This window comes from Heptranchias perlo, unplaced genomic scaffold (assembly GCF_035084215.1).
Source record: "Heptranchias perlo isolate sHepPer1 unplaced genomic scaffold, sHepPer1.hap1 HAP1_SCAFFOLD_193, whole genome shotgun sequence".
Lineage (NCBI taxonomy): Eukaryota > Metazoa > Chordata > Chondrichthyes > Hexanchiformes > Hexanchidae > Heptranchias > Heptranchias perlo.
The window spans coordinates 60,972-88,694 of NW_027139198.1; the positions used below are offsets into that span (position 1 = coordinate 60,972).

General features: G+C 55.5%; 1 protein-coding gene across 1 annotated transcript in view; it reads left to right on the forward strand.

Moving 5' to 3' along the window:
- LOC137309946 (mucin-6-like) overlaps nt 1-27,723 on the forward strand; it is a 316,057-nt gene that overhangs the window by 39,122 nt on the left and 249,212 nt on the right. Inside the window, exon 10 of the mRNA XM_067977944.1 lies at nt 24,856-25,105. Coding sequence (XP_067834045.1) covers nt 24,856-25,105 — 250 coding nt within the window. The remainder of the gene's footprint in view (nt 1-24,855; nt 25,106-27,723) is intronic.

Below are 27,723 nucleotides of genomic sequence, written 5' to 3' on the forward strand. Positions count from 1 at the left end.
TCACAGGGTTCCCAGGAGTGTGTCAGTACTCACAGGGGCCCCAGGAGTGTGTCAGTACTCACAGGGGTCCGGGGAGTGTGTCAGAACTCACAGGGGTCCGGGGAATGTGTCAGTACTCACAGGGGCCCCAGGAGTGTGTCAGTACTCACAGGGGTCCCAGGAGTGTGTCAGTACTCACAGGTGTCCGGGGAGTTTGTCAGTACTCACAGGGGTCCGGGGAGTGTGTCAGAACTCACAGGGGTCCGGGGAGTGTGTCTGTAATCACAGGGGTCCCAGGAGTGTGTCAGTACTCACAGGGGTCCGGGGAGTGTGTCAGTACTCACAGGGGTCCGAGGAGTGTGTCAGTACTCACAGGGGTCCGGGGAGTGTGTCAGTACTCACAGGGGTCCGGGGAGTGTGTCAGTACTCACAGGGGTCCCAGGAGTGTGTCAGTACTCACAGGGGTCCGGGGAGTGTGTCAGTACTCACAGGGGTCCGGGGAGTGTGTCAGTACTCACAGGGGTCCGGGGAGTGTGTCAGAACTCACAGGGGTCCCAGGAGTGTGTCAGTACTCACAGGGGTCCGAGGAGTGTGTCAGTACTCACAGGGGTCCCAGGAGTGTGTCAGTACTCACAGGGGTCAGGGGATGTGTCAGTACTCACAGGGGTCCCAGGAGTGTGTCAGTACTCACAGGTGTCCGGGGAGTGTGTCAGTACTCACAGGGGTCCGGGGAGTGTGTCAGTACTCACAGGGGTCCGAGGAGTGTGTCAGAACTCACAGGGGTCCGGGGAGTGTGTCAGTACTTGCAGGGGTCCGGGGAGTGTGTCAGTACTCACAGGGGTCCGGGGAGTGTGTCAGTACTCACAAGGGTCCCAGGAATGTGTTAGTATTCACAGGGGTCCCAGGAGTGTGTCAGTACTCACAGGGGTCCGGGGAGTGTGTCAGTACTCACAAGGGTCCCAGGAATGTGTTAGTATTCACAGGGGTCCCAGGAGTGTGTCAGAACTCACAGGGGTCCCAGGAGTGTGTCAGTACTCACAGGGGTCCCAGGAGTGTGTCAGTACTCACAGGGGTCCCAGGAGTGTGTCGGTATTCACAGGGGTCCGGGGAGTGTGTCAGTACTCACAGGGGTCCCAGGAGTGTGTCAGTACTCACAGGGGTCCGGGGAGTGTGTCAGTACTCACAAGGGTCCCAGGAATGTGTTAGTATTCACAGGGGTCCCAGGAGTGTGTCAGAACTCACAGGGGTCCCAGGAGTGTGTCAGTACTCACAGGGGTCCCAGGAGTGTGTCAGTACTCACAGGGGTCCCAGGAGTGTGTCGGTATTCACAGGGGTCCGGGGAGTGTGTCAGTACTCACAGGGGTCCCAGGAGTGTGTCAGTACTCACAGGGGTCCCAGGAGTGTGTCAGTACTCAGAGGGGTCACAGGTGTGTGTCAGTACTGACAGGGGTCCCAGGAGTGTGTCAGTACTCACAGGGGTCCGGGGAGTGTGTCAGTACTCACAGGGGTCCGAGGAGTGTGTCAGTACTCACAGGGGTCCCAGGAGTGTGTCAGTACTCACAGGGGTCCGGGCAGTGTGTCAGTACTCACAGGGGTCCGGGGAGTGTGTCAGTACTCACAGGGGTCCCAGGAGTGTGTCAGTACTCACAGGGGTCCCAGGAGTGTGTCAGTACTCACAGGGGTCCCAGGAGTGTGTCAGTACTCACAGGGGTCCGGGGAGTGTGTCAGTACTCACAGGGGTCCCAGGAGTGTGTCACTACTCACAGGGGTCCGGGGAGTGTGTCAGTACTCACAGGGGTCCGGGGAGTGTGTCAGTACTCACAGGGGTCCCAGGAGTGTGTCACTACTCACAGGGGTCCCAGGAGTGTGTCAGTACTCACAGGGGTCCGGGGAGTGTGTCAGTACTCACAGGGGTCCGGGGAGTGTGTCAGTACTCACAGGGGTCCGGGGAGTCTGTCAGTACTCACAGGGGTCCCAGGGGAGTGTCAGTACTCACAGGGGTCCGGGGAGTGTGTCAGTACTCACAGGGGTCCCAGGAGTGTGTCAGTACTCACAGGGGTCACAGGTGTGTGTCAGTACTGACAGGGGTCCCAGGAGTGTGTCAGTACTCACAGGGGTCCCAGGAGTGTGTCAGTACTCACAGGGGTCCGAGGAGTGTGTCAGTACTCACAGGGGTCTGGGGAGTGTGTCAGTACTCACAGGAGTCCCAGGAGTGTGTCAGTACTCACAGGGGTCCCAGGAGTGTGTCAGTACTCACAGAGTCACGGGTGTGTGTCAGTACTCACAGGAGTCCCGGGAGTGTGTCAGTACTCACAGGAGTCCCAGGAGTGTGTCAGTACTCACAGCGGTCCCAGGAGTGTGTCAGTACTCACAGAGTCACGGGTGTGTGTCAGTACTCACAGGAGTCCCGGGAGTGTGTCAGTATTCACAGGAGTCCCAGGAGTGTGTCAGTACTCACAGATTCACGGTTGTGTGTCAGTACTCACAGGAGTCCCGGGAGTGTGTCAGTACTCACAGGGGTCCCAGGAGTGTGTCAGTACTCACAGAGTCACGGGTATGTGTCAGTACTCACAGGAGTCCCTGGTGTGTGTCAGTACTCACAAGAGTCCCGGGAGTGTGTCAGTACTCACAGGAGTCCCGGGAGTGTGTCAGTCCTCACAAGAGTCCCGGGAGTGTGTCAGTACTCACAGGAGTCCCGGGAGTGTGTCAGTACTCACAGAGTCACGGGTGTGTGTCAGTACTCACAGGAGTCCCGGGAGTGTGTCAGTACTCACAGGAGTCCCGGGAGTGTGTCAGTACTCACAAGAGTCCCGGGAGTGTGTCAGTACTCACAGGTGTCCCAGGATTGTGTCAGTACTCACAGAGTCACGGGTGTGTGTCAGTACTCACAGGAGTCCCGGGAGTGTGTCAGTACTCACAGGAGTCCCGGGAGTGTGTCAGTACTCACAGGAGTCACGGGAGTGTGTCAGTACTCACAAGACTCCCGGGAGTGTGTCAGTACTCACAGAGTCTCGGGAGTGTGTCAGTACTCACAGGAGTCCCAGGAGTGTGTCAGTACTCACAGGGGTCCGGGGAGTGTGTCAGTACTCACAGGGGTCCGGGGAGTGTGTCAGTACTCACAGGGGTCTGGGGAGTGTGTCAGTACTCACAGGGGTCCGGGGAGTGTGTCAGTACTCACAGGGGTCCCAGGGGAGTGTCAGTACTCACAGGGGTCCGGGGAGTGTGTCAGTACTCACAGGGGTCCCAGGAGTGTGTCAGTACTCACAGGAGTCCCAGGAGTGTGTCAGTACTCACAGGGGTCCCAGGAGTGTGTCAGTACTCACAGGGGTCACAGGTGTGTGTCAGTACTGACAGGGGTCCCAGGAGTGTGTCAGTACTCACAGGGGTCCCAGGAGTGTGTCAGTACTCACAGGGGTCCGAGGAGTATGTCAGTACTCACAGGGGTCCCAGGTGTGTGTCAGTACTCACAGGGGTCCGGGGAGTGTGTCAGTACTCACAGGAGTCCCGGGAGTGTGTCAGTACTCACACGAGTCCCGGGAGTGTGTCAGTACTCACAGGAGTCACGGGAGTGTGTCAGTACTCACAGGAGTCCCAGCAGTGTGTCAGGACTCACAGGGGTCCGAGGAGTGTGTCAGAACTCACAGGGGTCCCAGGAGTGTGTCAGTACTCACTGGAGTCACGGGAGTGTGTCAGTACTCACAGGGGTCCGGGGAGTGTGTCAGAACTCACAGGGGTCCCAGGAGTGTGTCAGTACTCACAGGGGCCCCAGGAGTGTGTCAGTACTCACAGGGGTCCGGGCAGTGTGTCAGTACTCACAGGGGTCCCAGGAGTGTGTCAGTACTCACAGGGGTCCGGGGAGTGTGTCAGTACTCACAGGGGTCCCAGGAGTGTGTCAGTACTCACAGGGGTCCCAGGAGTGTGTCAGTACTCACAGGGGTCCCAGGAGTGTGTCAGTACTCACAGGTTTCCGGGGAGTGTGTCAGTACTCACAGGGGTCCCAGGAGTGTGTCAGTACTCACAGGGGTCCGAGGAGTGTGTCAGTACTCACAGGGGTCCGAGGAGTGTGTCAGTACTCACAGGGGTCCGGGGAGTGTGTCAGTACTCACAGGGGTCCGAGGAGTGTGTCAGTACTCACAGAGTCCCGGGAGTGTGTCAGTACTCACAGGGGTCCCAGGAGTGTGTCAGTACTCACAGGGGTCCGAGGAGTGTGTCAGTACTCACAGGGGTCCCAGGAGTGTGTCAGTACTCACAGGGGTCCCAGGAGAGTGTCAGTACTCACAGGGGTCCGGGGAGTGTATCAGAACTCACAGGGGTCCGGGGAGTGTGTCTGTAATCACATGGGTCCGGGGAGTGTGTCTGTACTCACAGGGGTCCCAGGAGTGTGTCAGTACTCACAGGGGTCCGGGGAGTGTGTCAGTACTCACAGGGGTCCCAGGAGTGTGTCAGTACTCACAGGGGTCCGAGGAGTGTGTCAGTACTCACAGGGGTCCGGGGAGTGTGTCAGTACTCACAGGGGTCCGGGGAGTGTGTCAGAACTCACAGGGGTCCCAGGAGTGTGTCAGTACTCAAAGGGGTCCGAGGAGTGTGTCAGTACTCACAGGGGTCCCAGGAGTGTGTCAGTACTCACAGGGGTCCCAGGAGTGTGTCAGTACTCACAGGGGTCCCGGGATGTGTCAGTACTCACAGGGGTCCCAGGAGTGTGTCAGTACTCACAGGGGTCCGGGGAGTGTGTCAGTACTCACAGGGGTCCGGGGAGTGTGTCAGAACTCACAGGGGTCCGGGGAGTGTGTCAGTACTCGCAGGGGTCCGGGGAGTGTGTCAGTACTCGCAGGGGTCCCAGGATTGTGTCAGTACTCACAGGGGTCCCAGGAGTGTGTCAGTACTCACAGGGGTCCGGGGAGTGTGTCAGTACTCACAGGGGTCCCAGGAGTGTGTCAGTACTCACAGGGGTCCCAGGAGAGTGTCAGTACTCACAGGGGTCCGGGGAGTGTGTCAGTACTCACAAGGGTCCCAGGAATGTGTTAGTATTCACAGGGGTCTCAGGAGTGTGTCAGTACTCACAGGGGTCCCAGGAGTGTGTCAGTACTCACAGGGGTCCCAGGAGTGTGTCGGTATTCACAGGGGTCCGGGGAGTGTGTCAGTACTCACAGGGGTCCCAGGAGTGTGTCAGTACTCACAGGGGTCCCAGGAGTGTGTCAGTACTCACAGGGGTCACAGGTGTGTGTCAGTACTGACAGGGGTCCCAGGAGTGTGTCAGTACTCACAGGGGTCCGGGGAGTGTGTCAGTACTCACAGGGGTCCGAGGAGTGTGTCATTACTCACAGGGGTCCCAGGAGTGTGTCAGTACTCACAGGGGTCCGGGCAGTGTGTCAGTACTCACAGGGGTCCGGGGAGTGTGTCAGTACTCACAGGGGTCCCGGGAGTGTGTCAGTACTCACAGTGGTCCCAGGAGTGTGTCAGTACTCACAGGGGTCCCAGGAGTGTGTCAGTACTCACAGGGGTCCGGTGAGTGTGTCAGTACTCACAGGGGTCCCAGGAGTGTGTCAGTACTCACAGGGGTCCGGGGAGTGTGTCAGTACTCACAGGGATCCGGGGAGTGTGTCAGTACTCACAGGGGTCCCAGGAGTGTGTCACTACTCACAGGGGTCCCAGGAGTGTGTCAGTACTCACAGGGGTCCGGGGAGTGTGTCAGTACTCACAGGGGTCCGGGGAGTGTGTCAGTACTCACAGGGGTCCGGGGAGTGTGTCAGTACTCACAGGGGTCCGGGGAGTGTGTCAGTACTCACAGGGGTCCGGGGAGTGTGTCAGTACTCACAGGGGTCCGGGGAGTGTGTCAGTACTCACAGGGGTCCCAGGGGAGTGTCAGTACTCACAGGGGTCCGGGGAGTGTGTCAGTACTCACAGGGGTCCCAGGAGTGTGTCAGTACTCACAGGAGTCCCAGGAGTGTGTCAGTACTCACAGGGGTCCCAGGAGTGTGTCAGTACTCACAGGGGTCACAGGTGTGTGTCAGTACTGACAGGGGTCCCAGGAGTGTGTCAGTACTCACAGGGGTCCCAGGAGTGTGTCAGTACTCACAGGGGTCCGAGGAGTATGTCAGTACTCACAGGGGTCCCAGGTGTGTGTCAGTACTCACAGGGGTCCGGGGAGTGTGTCAGTACTCACAGGAGTCCCGGGAGTGTGTCAGTACTCACACGAGTCCCGGGAGTGTGTCAGTACTCACAGGAGTCACGGGAGTGTGTCAGTACTCACAGGAGTCCCAGCAGTGTGTCAGGACTCACAGGGGTCCGAGGAGTGTGTCAGAACTCACAGGGGTCCCAGGAGTGTGTCAGTACTCACTGGAGTCACGGGAGTGTGTCAGTACTCACAGGGGTCCGGGGAGTGTGTCAGAACTCACAGGGGTCCCAGGAGTGTGTCAGTACTCACAGGGGCCCCAGGAGTGTGTCAGTACTCACAGGGGTCCGGGCAGTGTGTCAGTACTCACAGGGGTCCCAGGAGTGTGTCAGTACTCACAGGGGTCCGGGGAGTGTGTCAGTACTCACAGGGGTCCCAGGAGTGTGTCAGTACTCACAGGGGTCCCAGGAGTGTGTCAGTACTCACAGGGGTCCCAGGAGTGTGTCAGTACTCACAGGTTTCCGGGGAGTGTGTCAGTACTCACAGGGGTCCCAGGAGTGTGTCAGTACTCACAGGGGTCCGAGGAGTGTGTCAGTACTCACAGGGGTCCGAGGAGTGTGTCAGTACTCACAGGGGTCCGGGGAGTGTGTCAGTACTCACAGGGGTCCGAGGAGTGTGTCAGTACTCACAGAGTCCCGGGAGTGTGTCAGTACTCACAGGGGTCCCAGGAGTGTGTCAGTACTCACAGGGGTCCGAGGAGTGTGTCAGTACTCACAGGGGTCCCAGGAGTGTGTCAGTACTCACAGGGGTCCCAGGAGAGTGTCAGTACTCACAGGGGTCCGGGGAGTGTATCAGAACTCACAGGGGTCCGGGGAGTGTGTCTGTAATCACATGGGTCCGGGGAGTGTGTCTGTACTCACAGGGGTCCCAGGAGTGTGTCAGTACTCACAGGGGTCCGGGGAGTGTGTCAGTACTCACAGGGGTCCCAGGAGTGTGTCAGTACTCACAGGGGTCCGAGGAGTGTGTCAGTACTCACAGGGGTCCGGGGAGTGTGTCAGTACTCACAGGGGTCCGGGGAGTGTGTCAGAACTCACAGGGGTCCCAGGAGTGTGTCAGTACTCAAAGGGGTCCGAGGAGTGTGTCAGTACTCACAGGGGTCCCAGGAGTGTGTCAGTACTCACAGGGGTCCCAGGAGTGTGTCAGTACTCACAGGGGTCCCGGGATGTGTCAGTACTCACAGGGGTCCCAGGAGTGTGTCAGTACTCACAGGGGTCCGGGGAGTGTGTCAGTACTCACAGGGGTCCGGGGAGTGTGTCAGAACTCACAGGGGTCCGGGGAGTGTGTCAGTACTCGCAGGGGTCCGGGGAGTGTGTCAGTACTCGCAGGGGTCCCAGGATTGTGTCAGTACTCACAGGGGTCCCAGGAGTGTGTCAGTACTCACAGGGGTCCGGGGAGTGTGTCAGTACTCACAGGGGTCCCAGGAGTGTGTCAGTACTCACAGGGGTCCCAGGAGAGTGTCAGTACTCACAGGGGTCCGGGGAGTGTGTCAGTACTCACAAGGGTCCCAGGAATGTGTTAGTATTCACAGGGGTCTCAGGAGTGTGTCAGTACTCACAGGGGTCCCAGGAGTGTGTCAGTACTCACAGGGGTCCCAGGAGTGTGTCGGTATTCACAGGGGTCCGGGGAGTGTGTCAGTACTCACAGGGGTCCCAGGAGTGTGTCAGTACTCACAGGGGTCCCAGGAGTGTGTCAGTACTCACAGGGGTCACAGGTGTGTGTCAGTACTGACAGGGGTCCCAGGAGTGTGTCAGTACTCACAGGGGTCCGGGGAGTGTGTCAGTACTCACAGGGGTCCGAGGAGTGTGTCATTACTCACAGGGGTCCCAGGAGTGTGTCAGTACTCACAGGGGTCCGGGCAGTGTGTCAGTACTCACAGGGGTCCGGGGAGTGTGTCAGTACTCACAGGGGTCCCGGGAGTGTGTCAGTACTCACAGTGGTCCCAGGAGTGTGTCAGTACTCACAGGGGTCCCAGGAGTGTGTCAGTACTCACAGGGGTCCGGTGAGTGTGTCAGTACTCACAGGGGTCCCAGGAGTGTGTCAGTACTCACAGGGGTCCGGGGAGTGTGTCAGTACTCACAGGGATCCGGGGAGTGTGTCAGTACTCACAGGGGTCCCAGGAGTGTGTCACTACTCACAGGGGTCCCAGGAGTGTGTCAGTACTCACAGGGGTCCGGGGAGTGTGTCAGTACTCACAGGGGTCCGGGGAGTGTGTCAGTACTCACAGGGGTCCGGGGAGTGTGTCAGTACTCACAGGGCTCCCAGGGGAGTGTCAGTACTCACAGGGGTCCGGGGAGTGTGTCAGTACTCACAGGGGTCCCAGGAGTGTGTCAGTACTAACAGGGGTCACAGGTGTGTGTCAGTACTCACAGGGGTCCCAGGAGTGTGTCAGTACTCACAGGGGTCCCAGGAGTGTGTCAGTACTCACAGGGGTCCGAGGAGTGTGTCAGTACTCACAGGGGTCCCAGGAGTGTGTCAGTACTCACAGGGGTCCCAGGAGTGTGTCAGTACTCACAGGGGTCCCGGGATGTGTCAGTACTCACAGGGTTCCCAGGAGTGTGTCAGTACTCACAGGGGTCCGGGGAGTGTGTCAGTACTCACAGGGGTCCGGGGAGTGTGTCAGAACTCACAGGGGTCCGGGGAGTGTGTCAGTACTCGCAGGGGTCCGGGGAGTGTGTCAGTACTCGCAGGGGTCCCAGGATTGTGTCAGTACTCACAGGGGTCCCAGGAGTGTGTCAGTACTCACAGGGGTCCGGGGAGTGTGTCAGTACTCACAGGGGTCCCAGGAGTGTGTCAGTACTCACAGGGGTCCCAGGAGAGTGTCAGTACTCACAGGGGTCCGGGGAGTGTGTCAGTACTCACAAGGGTCCCAGGAATGTGTTAGTATTCACAGGGGTCTCAGGAGTGTGTCAGTACTCACAGGGGTCCGGGGAGTGTGTCAGAACTCACAGGGGTCCCAGGAGTGTGTCAGTACTCACAGGGGTCCCAGGAGTGTGTCAGTACTCACAGGGGTCCCAGGAGTGTGTCGGTATTCACAGGGGTCCGGGGAGTGTGTCAGTACTCACAGGGGTCCCAGGAGTGTGTCAGTACTCACAGGGGTCCCAGGAGTGTGTCAGTACTCACAGGGGTCACAGGTGTGTGTCAGTACTGACAGGGGTCCCAGGAGTGTGTCAGTACTCACAGGGGTCCGGGGAGTGTGTCAGTACTCACAGGGGTCCGAGGAGTGTGTCAGTACTCACAGGGGTCCCAGGAGTGTGTCAGTACTCACAGGGGTCCGGGCAGTGTGTCAGTACTCACAGGGGTCCGGGGAGTGTGTCAGTACTCACAGGGGTCCCGGGAGTTTGTCAGTACTCACAGGGGTCCCAGAAGTGTGTCAGTACTCACAGGGGTCCCAGGAGTGTGTCAGTACTCACAGGGGTCCGGTGAGTGTGTCTGTACTCACAGGGGTCCCAGGAGTGTGTCAGTACTCACAGGGGTCCGGGGAGTGTGTCAGTACTCACAGGGATCCGGGGAGTGTGTCAGTACTCACAGGGGTCCCAGGAGTGTGTCACTACTCACAGGGGTCCCAGGAGTGTGTCAGTACTCACAGGGGTCCGGGGAGTGTGTCAGTACTCACAGGGGTCCGGGGAGTGTGTCAGTACTCACAGGGGTCCGGGGAGTGTGTCAGTACTCACAGGGGTCCCAGGGGAGTGTCAGTACTCACAGGGGTCCGGGGAGTGTGTCAGTACTCACAGGGGTCCCAGGAGTGTGTCAGTACTAACAGGGGTCACAGGTGTGTGTCAGTACTCACAGGGGTCCCAGGAGTGTGTCAGTACTCACAGGGGTCCCAGGAGTGTGTCAGTACTCACAGGGGTCCGAGGAGTGTGTCAGTACTCACAGGGGTCCGGGGAGTGTGTCAGTACTCACAGAGGTCCGGGGAGTGTGTCAGTACTCACAGGGGTCCCAGGAGTGTGTCAGTACTCACAGGGGTCCGAGGAGTGTGTCAGTACTCACAGGGGTCCCTGGAGTGTGTCAGTACTCACAGGGGTCCCAGGAGTGTGTCAGTACTCACAGGGGTCCCAGGAGCGTGTCAGTACTCACAGGGGTCCGGGGAGTGTGTCAGTACTCACAGGGGTCCCAGGAGTGTGTCAGTACTCACAGGGGTCCCAGGAGTGTGTCAGTACTCACAGGGGTCCGAGGAGTGTGTCAGTACTCACAGGGGTCCCAGGAGTGTGTCCGTACTCACCGGAGTCACGGGTGTGTGTCTGTACTCACAGGGTTCCGGGGAGTGTGTCAGCACTCACAGGGGTCCGGGGAGTGTGTCAGTACTCACAGGGGTCCCAGGAGTGTGTCAGTACTCACAGGGGTCCCAGGAGTGTGTCACTACTCACAGGGTTCCCAGGAGTGTGTCAGTACTCACAGGGGTCCCAGTAGTGTGTCGGTATTCACAGGGGTCCGGGGAGTGTGTCAGTACTCACAGGGGTGCCAGGAGTGTGTCAGTACTCACAGAGTCACGGGTGTGTGTCAGTACTCACAGGAGTCCCGGGAGTGTGTCAGTACTCACAGGAGTCCCAGGAGTGTGTCAGTACTCACAGAGTCACGGGTGTGTGTCAGTACTCACAGGAGTCACGGGAGTGTGTCAGTACTCACAGGGGTCCCAGGAGTGTGTCAGTACTCACAGAGTCACGGGTGTGTGTCAGTACTCACAGGAGTCCCTGGTGTGTGTCAGTACTCACAAGAGTCCCGGGAGTGTGTCAGTACTCACAGGAGTCCCGGCAGTGTGTCAGTCCTCACAAGAGTCCCGGGAGTGTGTCAGTACTCACAGGAGTCCCGGGAGTGTGTCAGTACTCACAGAGTCACGGGTGTGTGTCAGTACTCACAGGAGTCCCGGGAGTGTGTCAGTACTCACAAGAGTCCCGGGAGTGTGTCAGTACTCACAAGAGTCCCGGGAGTGTGTCAGTACTCACAGGTGTCCCAGGATTGTGTCAGTACTCACAGAGTCACGGGTGTGTGTCAGTACTCACAGGAGTCCCGGGAGTGTGTCAGTACTCACATGAGTCCCGGTAGTGTGTCAGTACTCACAGGAGTCCCTGGAGTGTGTCAGTACTCACAGGAGTCACGGGAGTGTGTCAGTACTCACATGAGTCCCGGGAGTGTGTCAGTACTCACAGGAGTCCCGGGAGTGTGTCAGTACTCACAGGAGTCCCGGGAGTGTGTCAGTACTCACAGGAGTCCCAGGAGTGTGTCAGTACTCACAGGGGTCCCAGGAGTGTGTCAGTACTCACAGAGTCACGGGTGTGTGTCAGTACTCACAGGAGTCCCGGGAGTGTGTCAGTACTCACAGGAGTCCCAGGAGTGTGTCAGTACTCACAGGGTTCCCAGGAGTGTGTCAGTACTCACAGGGGTCCCAGGAGTGTGTCAGTACTCACAGGGGTCCCAGGAGTGTGTCAGTACTCACAGGGGTCCGGGGAGTGTGTCAGTACTCACAGGGGTCCCAGGAGTGTGTCAGTACTCACAGGGGTCCCAGGAGTGTGTCAGTACTCACAGGGGTCCGAGGAGTGTGTCAGTACTCACAGGGGTCCCAGGAGTGTGTCCGTACTCACCGGAGTCACGGGTGTGTGTCTGTACTCACAGGGGTCCGGGGAGTGTGTCAGCACTCACAGGGGTCCGGGGAGTGTGTCAGTACTCACAGGGGTCCCAGGAGTGTGTCAGTACTCACAGGGGTCCCAGGAGTGTGTCACTACTCACAGGGTTCCCAGGAGTGTGTCAGTACTCACAGGGGTCCCAGTAGTGTGTCGGTATTCACAGGGGTCCGGGGAGTGTGTCAGTACTCACAGGGGTCCCAGGAGTGTGTCAGTACTCACAGAGTCACGGGTGTGTGTCAGTACTCACAGGAGTCCCGGGAGTGTGTCAGTACTCACAGGAGTCCCAGGAGTGTGTCAGTACTCACAGAGTCACGGGTGTGTGTCAGTACTCACAGGAGTCACGGGAGTGTGTCAGTACTCACAGGGGTCCCAGGAGTGTGTCAGTACTCACAGAGTCACGGGTGTGTGTCAGTACTCACAGGAGTCCCTGGTGTGTGTCAGTACTCACAAGAGTCCCGGGAGTGTGTCAGTACTCACAGGAGTCCCGGCAGTGTGTCAGTCCTCACAAGAGTCCCGGGAGTGTGTCAGTACTCACAGGAGTCCCGGGAGTGTGTCAGTACTCACAGAGTCACGGGTGTGTGTCAGTACTCACAGGAGTCCCGGGAGTGTGTCAGTACTCACAAGAGTCCCGGGAGTGTGTCAGTACTCACAAGAGTCCCGGGAGTGTGTCAGCACTCACAGGAGTCCCGGGAGTGTGTCAGTACTCACATGAGTCCCGGTAGTGTGTCAGTACTCACAGGAGTCCCTGGAGTGTGTCAGTACTCACAGGAGTCACGGGAGTGTGTCAGTACTCACATGAGTCCCGGGAGTGTGTCAGTACTCACAGGAGTCCCGGGAGTGTGTCAGTACTCACAGGAGTCCCGGGAGTGTGTCAGTACTCACAGGAGTCCCAGGAGTGTGTCAGTACTCACAGGGGTCCCAGGAGTGTGTCAGTACTCACAGAGTCACGGGTGTGTGTCAGTACTCACAGGAGTCCCGGGAGTGTGTCAGTACTCACAGGAGTCCCAGGAGTGTGTCAGTACTCACAGGGTTCCCAGGAGTGTGTCAGTACTCACAGAGTCACGGGTGTGTGTCAGTACTCACAGGAGTCCCGGGAGTGTGTCATTACTCAGAGGGGTCCCAGGAGTGTGTCAGTACTCACAGAGTCACGGGTGTGTGTCAGTACTCACAGGAGTCCCTGGTGTGTGTCAGTACTCACAAGAGTCCCGGGAGTGTGTCAGTACTCACAGGAGTCCCGGGAGTGTGTCAGTCCTCACAAGAGTCCCGGGAGTGTGTCAGTACTCACAGGAGTCCCGGGAGGGTGTCAGTACTCACAGAGTCACGGGTGTGTGTCAGTACTCACAGGAGTCCCGCGAGTGTGTCAGTACTCACAGGATTCCCGGGAGTGTGTCAGTACTCACAGGGATCCCGGGAGTGTGTCAGTACTCACAGGTGTCCCAGGATTGTGTCAGTACTCACAGGAGTCCCGGGAGTGTGTCAGTACTCACAGGAGTCCCGGGAGTGTGTCAGTACTCACAGGAGTCCCGGGAGTGTGTCAGTACTCACAGGGGTCACGGGAGTGTGTCAGTACTCACAGGAGTCACGGGAGTGTGTCAGTACTCACAAGACTCCCGGGAGTGTGTCAGTACTCACAGGAGTCCCGGGAGTGTGTCAGTACTCACAGGAGTCACGGGAGTGTGTCAGTACTCACAAGACTCCCGGGAGTGTGTCAGTACTCACAGAGTCACGGGTGTGTGTCAGTACTCACAGGAGTCCCGGGAGTGTGTCAGTACTCACAGGAGTCCCGGGAGTGTGTCAGTACTAACAGGGGTCACGGTAGTGTGTCAGTACTCACAGGAGTCCCGGGAGTGTGTCAGTACTCACAGGAGTCCCGGGAATGTGTCAGTACTCACAGGAGTCCCGGGAGTGTGTCAGTACTCACAGGAGTCCCGGGAGTGTGTCAGTACTCACAGGAGTCCCAGGAGTGTGTCAGTACTCACAGGAGTCCCAGGAGTGTGTCAGTACTCACAGGGGTCCGGGGAGTGTGTCAGTACTCACAGGAGTCCCAGGAGTGTGTCAGTACTCACAGGAGTCCCAGGAGTGTGTCAGTATTCACAGGGGTCCCAGGAGTGTGTCAGTACTCACAGGGGTCCCAGGAGTGTGTCAGTACTCACAGGGGTCCCGGGAGTGTGTCAGTACTCACAGGAGTCCCGGGAGTGTGTCAGTACTCACAGGGGTCCCGGGAGTGTGTCAGTACTCACAGGAGTCCCGGGAGTGTGTCAGTACTCACAGAGTCACGGGTGTGTGTCAGTACTCACAGGAGTCCCTGGTGTGTGTCAGTACTCACAAGAGTCCCGGGAGTGTGTCAGTACTCACAGGAGTCCCAGGAGTGTGTCAGTACTCACAGAGTCACGGGTGTGTGTCAGTACTCACAGGAGTCCCGGGAGTGTGTCAGTCCTCACAAGAGTCCCGGGAGTGTGTCAGTACTCACAGGAGTCCCGGGAGTGTGTCAGTACTCACAGAGTCACGGGTGTGTGTCAGTACTCACAGGAGTCCCGGGAGTGTGTGAGTACTCACAGGAGTCCCGGGAGTGTGTCAGTACTCACAAGAGTCCCGGGAGTGTGTCAGTACTCACAGGTGTCCCAGGAGTGTGTCAGTACTCACAGAGTCACGGGTGTGTGTCAGTACTCACAGGAGTCCCGGGAGTGTGTCAGTACTCACAGGAGTCCCGGGAGTGTGTCAGTACTCACAGGAGTCACGGGAGTGTGTCAGTACTCACAAGAGTCCCGGGAATGTGTCAGTACTCATAGAGTCACGGGTGTGTGTCAGTACTCACAGGAGTCCCGGCAGTGTGTCAGTACTCACAGGAGTCCCGGGAGTGTGTCAGTACTCACAGGAGTCCCGGGAGTGTGTCAGTACTCACAGGAGTCCCGGGAGTGTGTCAGTACTCACAGGAGTCATGGGAGTGTGTCAGTACTCACAGGAGTCATGGGAGTGTGTCAGTACTCACAAGAGTCCCGGGAGTGTGTCAGTATTCACAGAGTCACGGGTGTGTGTCAGTACTCACAGGGGTCACGGGAGTGTGTCAGTACTCACAGGAGTCCCGGGAGTGTGTCGGTACTCACAGGAGTCCCGGGAGTGTGTCAGTACTCACAGGAGTCCCGGGAGTGTGTCAGTACTCACAGGAGTCCCGGGAGTGTGTCAGTACTCACAGGAGTCCCGGGAGTGTGTCAGTATTCACAGGAGTCCCGGGAGTGTGTCATTACTCACAGGAGTCCCGGGAGTGTGTCAGTACTCATAGGAGTCCCGGGAGTGTGTCAGTACTCACAGGGGTCCCAGGAGTGTGTCAGTACTCACAGGGGTCCCGGGAGTGTGTCAGTACTCACAGGGGTCCCAGGAGTGTGTCAGTACTCACAGGGGTCCCGGGAGTGTGTCAGTACTCACAGGAGTCCCGGGATTGTGTCAGTACTCACAGGAGTCCCGGGAGTGTGTCAGTACTCACAGGGGTCCCAGGAGTGTGTCAGTCCTCACAGGGATCCCGGGAGTATGTCAGTACTCACAGGGGTCCCAGGAGTGTGTCAGTACTCACAGGAGTCCCGGGAGTGTGTCAGTACTCACAGAGTCCCGGGAGTGTGTCAGTACTCACAGGGGTCCCAGGAGTGTGTCAGTACTCACAGGAGTCCCGGGAGTGTGTCAGTACTCACAGGAGTCCCGGGAGTGTGTCAGTGTTCACAGAGTCCCGGGAGTGTGTCAGTACTCACAGAGTCCCGGGAGTGTGTCAGTACTCATAGGAGTCCCGGGAGTGTGTCAGTACTCACAGGAGTCCCGGGAGTGTGTCAGTACTCACAGGAGTCCCAGGAGTGTGTCAGTACTCACAGGGGTCCCGGGAGTGTGTCAGTACTCACAGAGTCACGGGTGTGTCAATGCTCTGGTTCATTTTGAGCCCTTTTATTCTTGCTAATTGATAGATTTTCATTGTTAAAAAACAAACATTGTGATAATTGGATTTTCATCAGACCCATAAGTTCCTAAACAGTCCGACATCTGACCTCCCCACTCCCCCTTTTCACAAAGGCACTCTCCCCGTCCAAGCCCAGTAGACAGAGATATTGAACCCCATCTCGCTCCCACCCTTTGAGACCGACACTGGGACCGACGTTCTTGGTCTCATTGCCCCAGCAGCACCTATTCTTCACTGCCATGGGGCCGCCCCTGAATTCCCAGTCGCGGTTCAGAGTGGACCAATGCTTCGTCGTGTCAGACGGAGATCGTTCTATGTTACACAGGGGACTTGGTGGGTCTTACGATGTGACAATGATCTGTGAGCCCATTTGCTGCGGTTTTAAGTCAGGTACTGGGCTGCTACATTAAACCAGGGCACCGCGGCATCATTGACAGCAGTCTGAGGGCTGCGGGGTTGAATTTAAAACGGGGAGAGGTATGGCAGCATAGTTTGGGGAGAATGACAATTAATTCTTGTCCAATCTTGTTAAAGATAGAACCTCGTTACCTTATGGAGGTAATCTCGGGTCTAATTTGTAAGTGCTGGGAAGCCAGTTCATAGGTCACCAGGATGGGGTCCTTTTGGGAAACCCCTATCCGTGAGTTATTGGGAGGAAGATGAGCAGGAAGCCCTTTTAGATGCTCGGAAGTTGAAGCAGTACCAGAGGAGGAGGGCACCTTCAAGATGTATCCTATTGTCCGAAGATATTGTCTGCACAGGATCTTTCTACATCTAAGTGAGGAACAGTGCTTACAGAAGCTTAGGTTCAGCAGGTAAGTAGTGGGGCAGCTGTCTGACTTGCAGTGGCATGAGCTGCAGCCGCACTGTCAGGCCCAGCACAGTGCTACCCGTGACCAGCAAGGTGACCATGCCCTCCAGTCATGGCTTTCATGGGGCCACCGGGGACTTTGCTTGCATTAACCAGTCGGCAGTGCACCAGAGAATGCAGTAGGTCACAGATGCTTTATTTGTGAGGTCCAACCAATATATAGTATTTCCCCGTGGTGCCCAGGGAATAGTAATCACAGGAACTTGGGTTTTCTTGACCTGCTGGATTCCTGCAAGTCCATGGTAGGATTGAAGGGACACGTGTCACCCTTCAAGCTCCTGTGGAGAGGAGTGCTCCTTATATGGACAGAAAGGGCTATTAATCCATCAATGTCCAGCTGGTGTCTCACCCATTGTCACAAATTATGCAAGTGCCAGCCAGGTTTCCTGGTAGCTCACACAGTTCCTTCATTCTGAAGCCACCTACTGTTCCACTATCATTTGAATAAACCCAGGGACCAAATGGCTGCTGGGGAACCGTGGTCACCCACTCTTAGCATGTCTCATGACCATCTCACCCAAACCTGCTAGGGATCCCTGGTCACCCACTCTTAGCATGTCTCATGACCATCTCACCCAAACCTGCTAGGGATCCCTGGTCACCCACTCTTAGCATGTCTCATGACCATCCCACCCAAACCTGCTAGGGAACCGTGGTCACCCACTCTTAGCATGTCTCATGACCACCTCACCCAAACCTGCTAGGGAACCCTGGTCACCCACTCTTAGCATGTCTCATGACCACCTCACCCAAACCTTCAGGCTTCTTCCAATGCATCCCGACAAAGGTACAATGAAGCCCACGCATTTACCCCCGGGCCCATCCACACCACTATGGGATGCTGGGAAAGAGGCTGTGATGTCAAGACCATTCGGGCATGTGGGACGGGAACCCTCTACTCTTGTCACCATGGAGTAAAAGTTGAAAGGAGCAGTACCAAAAACTGCATCAATCTTTCATGTTCCAATCGCATTCTTCTTTTGAAAGCAGTGTCATGGAGATACGGGTCCACAGCCCCTGCAGCGGTGAGAAATGATGACCTTCCCCCTCCACGAAGGTGCTTCCTCTTCATCTTCCTCTTCCTCCTGGCCTCCTGTGTTTGGTGCATCGCCCATTTATCGATCCAGATTCCCTTAGACCTGCTGTTTGCCAAACCGTGAAATTGTGACAAGGTGCCTGTTGCAGGCTCTGTTGGGGGTTTGGCACCTGCTTACTGTGCTTTACCTGTGAGCATGTAAAGAGGAACCATGGTAATAGGCCTTCCTGTGGACTGCTTTCCAACCTATATTCTGCAAACCTTTAACTTTCCATGTAATGTAATGCTGCTGAATGATCTTTGGGGACATTATGATGATTGGAGGGAACTTAAGAACAGGGTGGTACCAATTCTGCACCTGAGGAAGACCCCCCCAGCTCCCCATCTCCTGTCTCCTCCTGCGAGTTTGAGCCCTGTACCTGTGGGGCCCTGTTTTCATGCAATATAGGTGGATCTCCTTCATTGGCCGTCATATGTCTCTGCATTTCCCCTGCAGAGACTGAAAGAAAACTTGGTTATCTGCAGATTAGTTAAGGCCTAGCAACCCACCCAAAGTAATGGAGGCCTCTTCCTATGGACTGCAAGGCGAGAAGGTTGACCCTGCATCTGCTGTCGGAGGAAGGTGAAAGCAGCAGGCTGCCTTTACCAGTACTTGTCAAGAGTGGATGGGCAGGAGGAGTCATCATGAGAGTTGGTGTGAAGTGGTCCATGGCTTCTGATGGGAACACAACTATAATTGGAGGGGGGGGGGAATAACTACGTGGAAGGTGGGGAGATAACATGATAGTCAGATGGTGCACTTACAGTGCAAGAGGTGAAATGGGTCAGATTTGCTTATCCCCTCCTGGTGAGATCATTGAATTTCTTCCTTTCTGGAGACACGTCCCATGGTTAGTGTTCCTGCCTTGATTGCCTCCGCCACCTCTTGCCATGCACGGCAGGCCACTGCCTTGAGCACCTTACAGAAATGGCAGGGAAATAGAACATCACTGCTCTCCTCCAGCTCCCGCAGCAGTGGGTCGTTTGAAGAAAGTTTCATGACCTTAAGATGTTCCAAAACGCTTTACAGCCAATGAAGTGCTTTTGAAGCGTAATCACTGTTGTGATGTAGGAAACGCGGCGGGCAATTTGCGCACAGCAAGATCCCACAAACCGCGATGAGATAAATAATCAGATAATCTGTTGTGTTGGTTGAGGGATAAATATTGGCCAGGACACTGTGCAGAGCTGCCCTGATCTTCTTCGAATAATACCATGAGATCTTTTACGTGCTCCTGAGAAGGCAGATGGGGCCTTAGTTTAATGTCCCCTTTAAGATGGCACCTCTGACAGTGCACCACTCCCTCGGTACTGCACTGAAGTGTTCGTCTCGGATAGCTCTGAAGTGGGACTTGAGCCATGGCTGACTCATTGTCAAAGCTGGGGCCCCTGATTTTTCTGTTCCTCCTGGTATTTTGAGAAATGAATACAGTCTGATAAATGCAGTTACTAATTCTTGCTCCATGGCAATATAATTAGCAGAAAACGCCCCAGCAGTGAAATGATCAAGAAACGTTGCAGGGCATTTATGTTCTGCAGTTTTCCAAATATGCCCAGGGTTCCCAGAATAGACTTCATCAAAGAGCTCCTGAAAGCCCTTTGTACTGCCACAGACTTCGATACCAGCACTCAATCACAGCATGCAGCATCCGCCCACAAAATACTCAGTATTAAAATTAGTCCCAACAAGAAATCGGGGAGCTCGGAGCTGATTCTGAGCGCAGCTCACCTTTAGCTCATCTACCTGCACAGGCCCAGGATAATCAACCCTCCCAGTTCATACAGCATTCGACTCCCTCCTCTCCCTTCACTTTAACAAACACTCTTCTCAATCCCCAACCCAGTTAAGTTGGTACTCTTCTTCCCCTGTTCAAACTAGTACTCATACCTGCTCCCTCCACAGTCCGTGCTGCCACTCTTCACCACAGTCCGTGCTGCCACTCTTCACCACAGTCCATGCTGCCACTCTTCACCACAGTCCGTGCTGCCACTCTTCCCCACAGTCCGTGCTGCCACTCTTCAACACAGTCCGTGCTGCCACTCTTCACCACAGTCCGTGCTGCCACTCTTCACCACAGTCCATGCTGCCACTCTTCACCACAGTCCGTGCTGCCACTCTTCACCAGAGTCCGTGCTGCCACTCTTCACCACAGTCCGTGCTGCCACTCTTCACCACAGTCCGTGCTGCCACTCTTCACCACAGTCCGTGCTGCCACTCTTCACCACAGTCCGTGCTGCCACTCTTCACCACAGTCTGTGCTGCCACTCTTCACCACAGTCCGTGCTGCCACTCTTCACCACAGTCTGTGCTGCCACTCTTCACCACAGTCCGTGCTGCCACTCTTCACCACAGTCTGTGCTGCCACTCTTCCCCACAGTCCGTGCTGCCACTCTTCACCACAGTCTGTGCTGCCACTCTTCACCACAGTCCGTGCTGCCACTCTTCACCACAGTCCGTGCTGCCACTCTTCACCACAGTCCGTGCTGCCACTCTTCACTACAGTCCGTGCTGCCACTCTTCACCACAGTCCGTGCTGCCACTCTTTACCACAGTCCGTGCTGCCACTCTTCAACACAGTCCGTGCTGCCACTCTTCACCACAGTCCGTGCTGCCACTCTTCACCACAGTCCGTGTTGCCACTCTTCCCCACAGTCCGTGCTGCCACTCTTCACCACAGTCCGTGCTGCCACTCTTCACCACAGTCCGTGCTGCCACTCTTCACCACAGTCCATGCTGCCACTCTTCACCACAGTCTGTGCTGCCACTCTTCACCACAGTCCGTGCTGCCACTCCACCACAGTCCATGCTGCCACTCTTCACTACAGTCCGTGCTGCCACTCTTCATCACAGTCCATGCTGCCACTCTTCACCACAGTCCATGCTGCCACTCTTCACCACAGTCCGTGCTGCCACTCTTCACCACAGTCCATGCTGCCACTCTTCACCACAGTCCGTGCTGCCACTCTTCACCACAGTCCGTGCTGCCACTCTTCACCACAGTCCGTGCTGCCACTCTTCACCACAGTCCGTGCTGCCACTCTTTACCTCAGTCCGTGCTGCCACTCTTCACCACAGTCCGTGCTGCCACTCTTCACCACAGTCCGTGCTGCCACTCTTCACCACAGTCCGTGCTGCCACTCTTCACCACAGTCCGTGCTGCCACTCTTCACCACAGTCCGTGCTGCCACTCTTCACCACAGTCCGTGCTGCCACTCTTCACCACAGTCCGTGCTGCCACTCTTCACCATAGTCCGTGCTGCCACTCTTCACCACAGTCCATGCTGCCACTCTTCACCACAGTCCGTGCTGCCACTCTTCACCACAGTCCGTGCTGCCACTCTTCACCACAGTCCGTGCTGCCACTCTTCACCACAGTCCGTGCTGCCACTCTTCACCACAGTCCGTGCTGCCACTCTTCACCACAGTCCATGCTGCCACTCTTCACCACAGTCCGTGCTGCCACTCTTCACCACAGTCCGTGCTGCCACTCTTCACCACAGTCCGTGCTGCCACTCTTCACCACTGTCCGTGCTGCCACTCTTCACCACAGTCCGTGCTGCCACTCTTCCCCACAGTCCGTGCTGCCACTCTTCACCACAGTCTGTGCTGCCACTCTTCACCACAGTCCGTGCTGCCACTCTTCACCACAGTCCGTGCTGCCACTCTTCACCACAGTCCGTGCTGCCACTCTTCACCACAGTCTGTGCTGCCACTCTTCACCACAGTCTGTGCTGCCACTCTTCACCACAGTCCGTGCTGCCACTCTTCATCACAGTCCATGCTGCCACTCTTCACCACAGTCCATGCTGCCACTCTTCACCACAGTCCATGCTGCCACTCTTCACCACAGTCCATGCTGCCACTCTTCACCACAGTCCATGCTGCCACTCTTCACCACAGTCTGTGCTGCCACTCTTCACCACAGTCCGTGCTGCCACTCCACCACAGTCCATGCTGCCACTCTTCACCACAGTCCGTGCTGCCACTCTTCATCACAGTCCGTGCTGCCACTCTTCACCACAGTCCGTGCTGCCACTCTTCACCACAGTCCGTGCTGCCACTCTTCACCACAGTCCGTGCTGCCACTCTTCACCACAGTCCGTGCTGCCACTCTTCACCACAGTCCGTGCTGCCACTCTTCACCACAGTCCGTGCTGCCACTCTTCACCACAGTCCGTGCTGCCACTCTTCACCACAGTCCGTGCTGCCACTCTTCACCACAGTCCCTGCTGCCACTCTTCACCACAGTCCGTGCTGCCACTCTTCACCACAGTCCGTGCTGCCACTCTTCACCACAGTCCGTGCTGCCACTCTTCACCACAGTCCGTGCTGCCACTCTTCACCACAGTCCGTGCTGCCACTCTTCACCACAGTCCGTGCTGCCACTCTTCACCACAGTCCGTGCTGCCACTCTTCACCACAGTCCGTGCTGCCACTCTTCACCACAGTCCGTGCTGCCACTCTTCACCACAGTCCGTGCTGCCACTCTTCACCACAGTCCGTGCTGCCACTCTTCACCACAGTCCGTGCTGCCACTCTTCACCACAGTCCGTGCTGCCACTCTTCACCACAGTCCGTGCTGCCACTCTTCACCACAGTCCGTGCTGCCACTCTTCACCACAGTCCGTGCTGCCACTCTTCACCACAGTCCGTGCTGCCACTCTTCACCACAGTCCGTGCTGCCACTCTTCACCACAGTCCGTGCTGCCACTCTTCACCACAGTCCGTGCTGCCACTCTTCACCACAGTCCGTGCTGCCACTCTTCACCACAGTCCGTGCTGCCACTCTTCACCTCAGTCCGTGCTGGCACTCTTCACCACAGTCCGTGCTGCCACTCTTCACCACAGTCCGTGCTGCCACTCTTCACCACAGTCCGTGCTGCCACTCTTCACCACAGTCCGTGCTGCCACTCTTCACCACAGTCCGTGCTGCCACTCTTCACCACAGTCCGTGCTGCCACTCTTCACCACAGTCCGTGCTGCCACTCTTCACCACAGTCCGTGCTGCCACTCTTCACCACAGTCCGTGCTGCCACTCTTCACCACAGTCCGTGCTGCCACTCTTCACCACAGTCCGTGCTGCCACTCTTCACCACAGTCCGTGCTGCCACTCTTCACCACAGTCCGTGCTGCCACTCTTCACCACAGTCCGTGCTGCCACTCTTCACCACAGTCCGTGCTGCCACTCTTCACCACAGTCCGTGCTGCCACTCTTCACCACAGTCCGTGCTGCCACTCTTCACCACAGTCCGTGCTGCCACTCTTCACCACAGTCCGTGCTGCCACTCTTCACCACAGTCCGTGCTGCCACTCTTCACCACAGTCCGTGCTGCCACTCTTCACCACAGTCCGTGCTGCCACTCTTCACCACAGTCCGTGCTGCCACTCTTCACCACAGTCCGTGCTGCCACTCTTCACCACAGTCCGTGCTGCCACTCTTCACCACAGTCCGTGCTGCCACTCTTCACCACAGTCCGTGCTGCCACTCTTCACCACAGTCCGTGCTGCCACTCTTCACCACAGTCCGTGCTGCCACTCTTCACCACAGTCCGTGCTGCCACTCTTCACCACAGTCCGTGCTGCCACTCTTCACCACAGTCCGTGCTGCCACTCTTCACCACAGTCCGTGCTGCCACTCTTCACCACAGTCCGTGCTGCCACTCTTCACCACAGTCCGTGCTGCCACTCTTCACCACAGTCCGTGCTGCCACTCTTCACCACAGTCCGTGCTGCCACTCTTCACCACAGTCCGTGCTGCCACTCTTCACCACAGTCCGTGCTGCCACTCTTCACCACAGTCCGTGCTGCCACTCTTCACCACAGTCCGTGCTGCCACTCTTCACCACAGTCCGTGCTGCCACTCTTCACCACAGTCCGTGCTGCCACTCTTCACCACAGTCCGTGCTGCCACTCTTCCCCACAGTCCGTGCTGCCACTCTTCCCCACAGTCCGTGCTGCCACTCTTCACCACAGTCCGTGCTGCCACTCTTCACCACAGTCCGTGCTGCTACTCTCCCTCCCTATTCCTCCTCAGCTAATGCTGGTCCTCTCCTCATCAAAGCACTGCTCCCAACATCACCCTTCTCCTCCCCACCTCTAAGTCTCGTGCTGCTCCCAGTTTATATCCTTTCCTTATCCACGTCCTTTCCATCCATTTCTCTTTCACTGCTTTCCATTCCTTTCCCACTGCTAGATATTCTTCCCCTCCCCTTGCCGTGCATTCTTCCCCGATCAAACATTCCACCCTCCTCTCCTATTGCCGACCATTCCCCATTCCACTTGCCTACAATTCACCCCCACCCCTTACTCCAACCCGAGTACAGTTTCTTAAGCTCCAGGCAGGCCCTGCTCTTCCTACCAGTGCGTCCCAGCACTAATGCTTGGATTGCCGCCTGTGCATACTGTAAGTGGGAGTCCCCATGTAGAGTGTATGTAGGCAGCAATCTGGGCTATTGCTGCTCGGAAAACACTGGCAGGAGGAATGGCGTCTATCTCGTACGTAGGCGACTGAACTTAGGAGCAGCAGACGAGTAAGTGGGTAATAGGGGACCCAGTTGTGCTGATTTATGTCAGTAAATGCTAACGTACTGACTGGGCTCCAATGTGTCGGAATTTATGTTAGAGGCTGGCAAAGCCAGATCCTGTCCCCACCAAGTATCTTCACAATGTGCTTTGTCTATCAGGAGTCACTAGACAGTGATTGGGACTGAGAGTGCTGTTTGAGAGCTGGGGTTGACATGGAACATGGGTTGGACGTATTCCTGGAAGTTTCATCACATGGCCTCATGCCTCCAATCGCTCTGCCCCATTTTTTCCCATCTCCAATAATTTTATAACTAATAAACAAAAGCATTCAAAGAAAATGGTAAAAAAAAACACCTTTTTTTTATGCCTCACTGCTCGGAGGCCACTGTTTTAAGACTCCAGGACAATCCTAGAGGGATGGCAAACCTACAGAGAGCTGCTGAGAAATTAATTGTATGATGGAATGTCTTGTGAAAGTGCGCCTGAGATTTCTATGGGAGTCCTCCGGCAGGGGATATGAAATAAATGGCTAAAATATGTAATTTCTCCGAGGGTTGCACTGTGGTCTTTTATATAGCCTCTCTGTTAGAGTAAACTACAGGAGGCTGTGGGAAAGAAAGGCTGAGAGAGGGGTTTGAATGTATTTTTAATCCATTGTATATCTTTTTCAGAAATTATGTGCCCTGATCATCAAGTTTTTAGTTACAACGCCAGAGCATGTGATCGAACCTGCGTGTCACTATCTGATCGAGACTTTGAATGCACTGCGATTGACATCCCAGTCGATGGCTGTATCTGTCCATCTCGCACATACCTGGATGTTCATGGTAATTGTGTTAAAGCATCAAAGTGCCAGTGCACACTCAGCAATGGTGACTGGATAGGCCCAGGCGAATCGATTACCATTAACTATGAGACCTGGTGAGTGAGCACTGTAGATATTCAGCTATCAGCAGAAAAAGGGGCAAACATCGAAAATATCTCATGCATTTTCATTAACCTTTTAACGTCTTGGAATGACTATTGTTGATGATGGTGTTACACGTTTTTTAATTGAAACCTTTACCCGTTCATTTTCAAGTAGCGGCAGAGGAATGTCACACATCCACGTTTAATGCTCGTCTGCTAATATTACAAGCAGTGATCTCCGACCTATATATTATCATTTTTAAACTTGGGGGTTGAAAATCCGTGGCTCTTCTGGCAGATGGGAGTCTGCCAAAACTTTATGAAATTGGGCCGGGACCCGGTTATATTGGGTTTCCATCTCGTGATAGCCCCATGGGGTAGAGCCTCCCCCTGTCCCTTACAAGGTGGGGGCAGGGGGAGGCTCTAACCCATGGGGCTATCACGACATTGCACATGGAACATGGAACACGGGCATTGCACATGGAACGTGGACATTGCACATGGAAAATGGAACATGGGCATTGCACATGGAACGAGGACATTGCACTTGGAACACGGACACCACACGGAACACAGACACTGCACACAAAACACAGACATTGAACACGGAACATGGACACTGCACATGGAACACGGACACTGCACATGGAACACAGACACTACACATGGAACATGGACACTGCACGTGGAACACGGGCACTACACATGGAACACGGACACTGCACATGGAACATGGAACACGGACTCTGCACATGGAATGCAGACACTGCACATGGAACATGGACACTGCACATCAAACTGGGACACTGCACGTGGAAAGCGGTCACTGCACATGGAACATGGACACTGCACATGGAACATAGACACTGCATGTCGAACACAGACACTGCACATGGAACATGGAACACAGACACTTCACATGGAACATGGAACATGGACACTGCATATGGAACGCAGACACTGCACATGGAATATGGAACATGTACACCATGTCGAACTGGGACACTGCACATGGAACATGGACACGACACATGGAACACAGACACTGCACATGGAACATGGAACACGGACTCTGCATATGGAATGCGGACACTGCACATGGAACATGGACACTGCACATCAAACTGGGACACTGCACGTGGAAAGCGGTCACTGCACATGGAACATGGACACTGCACATGGAACATAGACACTGCATGTTGAACTCAGACACTGCACATGGAACATGGAACACAGACACTGCACATGGAACATGGAACATGGACACTGCACATGGAACATGGAACACAGACACTGCACATGGAACGGGGACACTGCACATGGAATATGGAACACGGACACTGAATGTTGAACTGGGACACTGCACATGGAACACAGACACTGCACATGGAACATGGAACATGGACACTGCACATGGAACATGGAACACAAACACTGCACATGGAACATGGAACATGGAACACGGACACTGCACGTAGAACTGGGACACTGCATATGGGACACGGACATTGCACATGGAACGCGGACATTGCACATGGAACACAGACACTTCACATGGAACACAGACACTTCACATGGACCACATACACTGCACATGGAACACAGACACTTCACATGGAACATAGACACCACATGGAACACAGACACATCACATGGGACACAGACACTTCACATGGAACACAGACACCACATGGAATACATACACTTCACATGGAACACAGACACTTCACATGGAACACAGACACTTCACATGGAACACAGACACTGCACATGAAATGCAGACACTTCACATGGAACACAGACACTTCACATGGAACACAGACACTGCACATGGAACACAGACACTTCACATGGAACACAGACACTTCACATGGAACACAGACACTGCACATGGAACACAGACACTTCACATGGAACACAGACACCACATGGAACACAGACACTTCACATGGAACACAGACACTTCACATGGAACACAGACACTTCACATGGAACACAGACACTGCACATGGAACACAGACACTTCACATGGAACACAGACACTTCACATGGAACACAGACACTGCACATGGAACACAGACACTTCACATGGAACACAGACACCACATGGAACACAGACACTTCACATGGAACACAGACACTTCACATGGAACGCAGACACTTCACATGGAACACAGACACTTCACATGGAACGCAGACACTTCACATGGAATACATACACTGCACATGGAACACAGACACTTCACATGGAATACAGACACTTCACATGGAACACAGACACCACATGGAACACAGACACTTCACATGGAACACAGACACTTCACATGGAACGCAGACACTTCACATGGAACACAGACACTTCACATGGAACACAGACACTTCACATGGAACACAGACACTTCACATGGAACGCAGACACTTCACATGGAACACAGACACTTCACATGGAACGCAGACACTTCACATGGAACACAGACACTTCACATGGAACACAGACACCACATGGAACACAGACACTTCACATGGAACACAGACACTTCACATGGAACACAGACACTTCACATGGAACGCAGACACTTCACATGGAACACAGACACTTCACATGGAACGCAGACACTGCACATGAAATG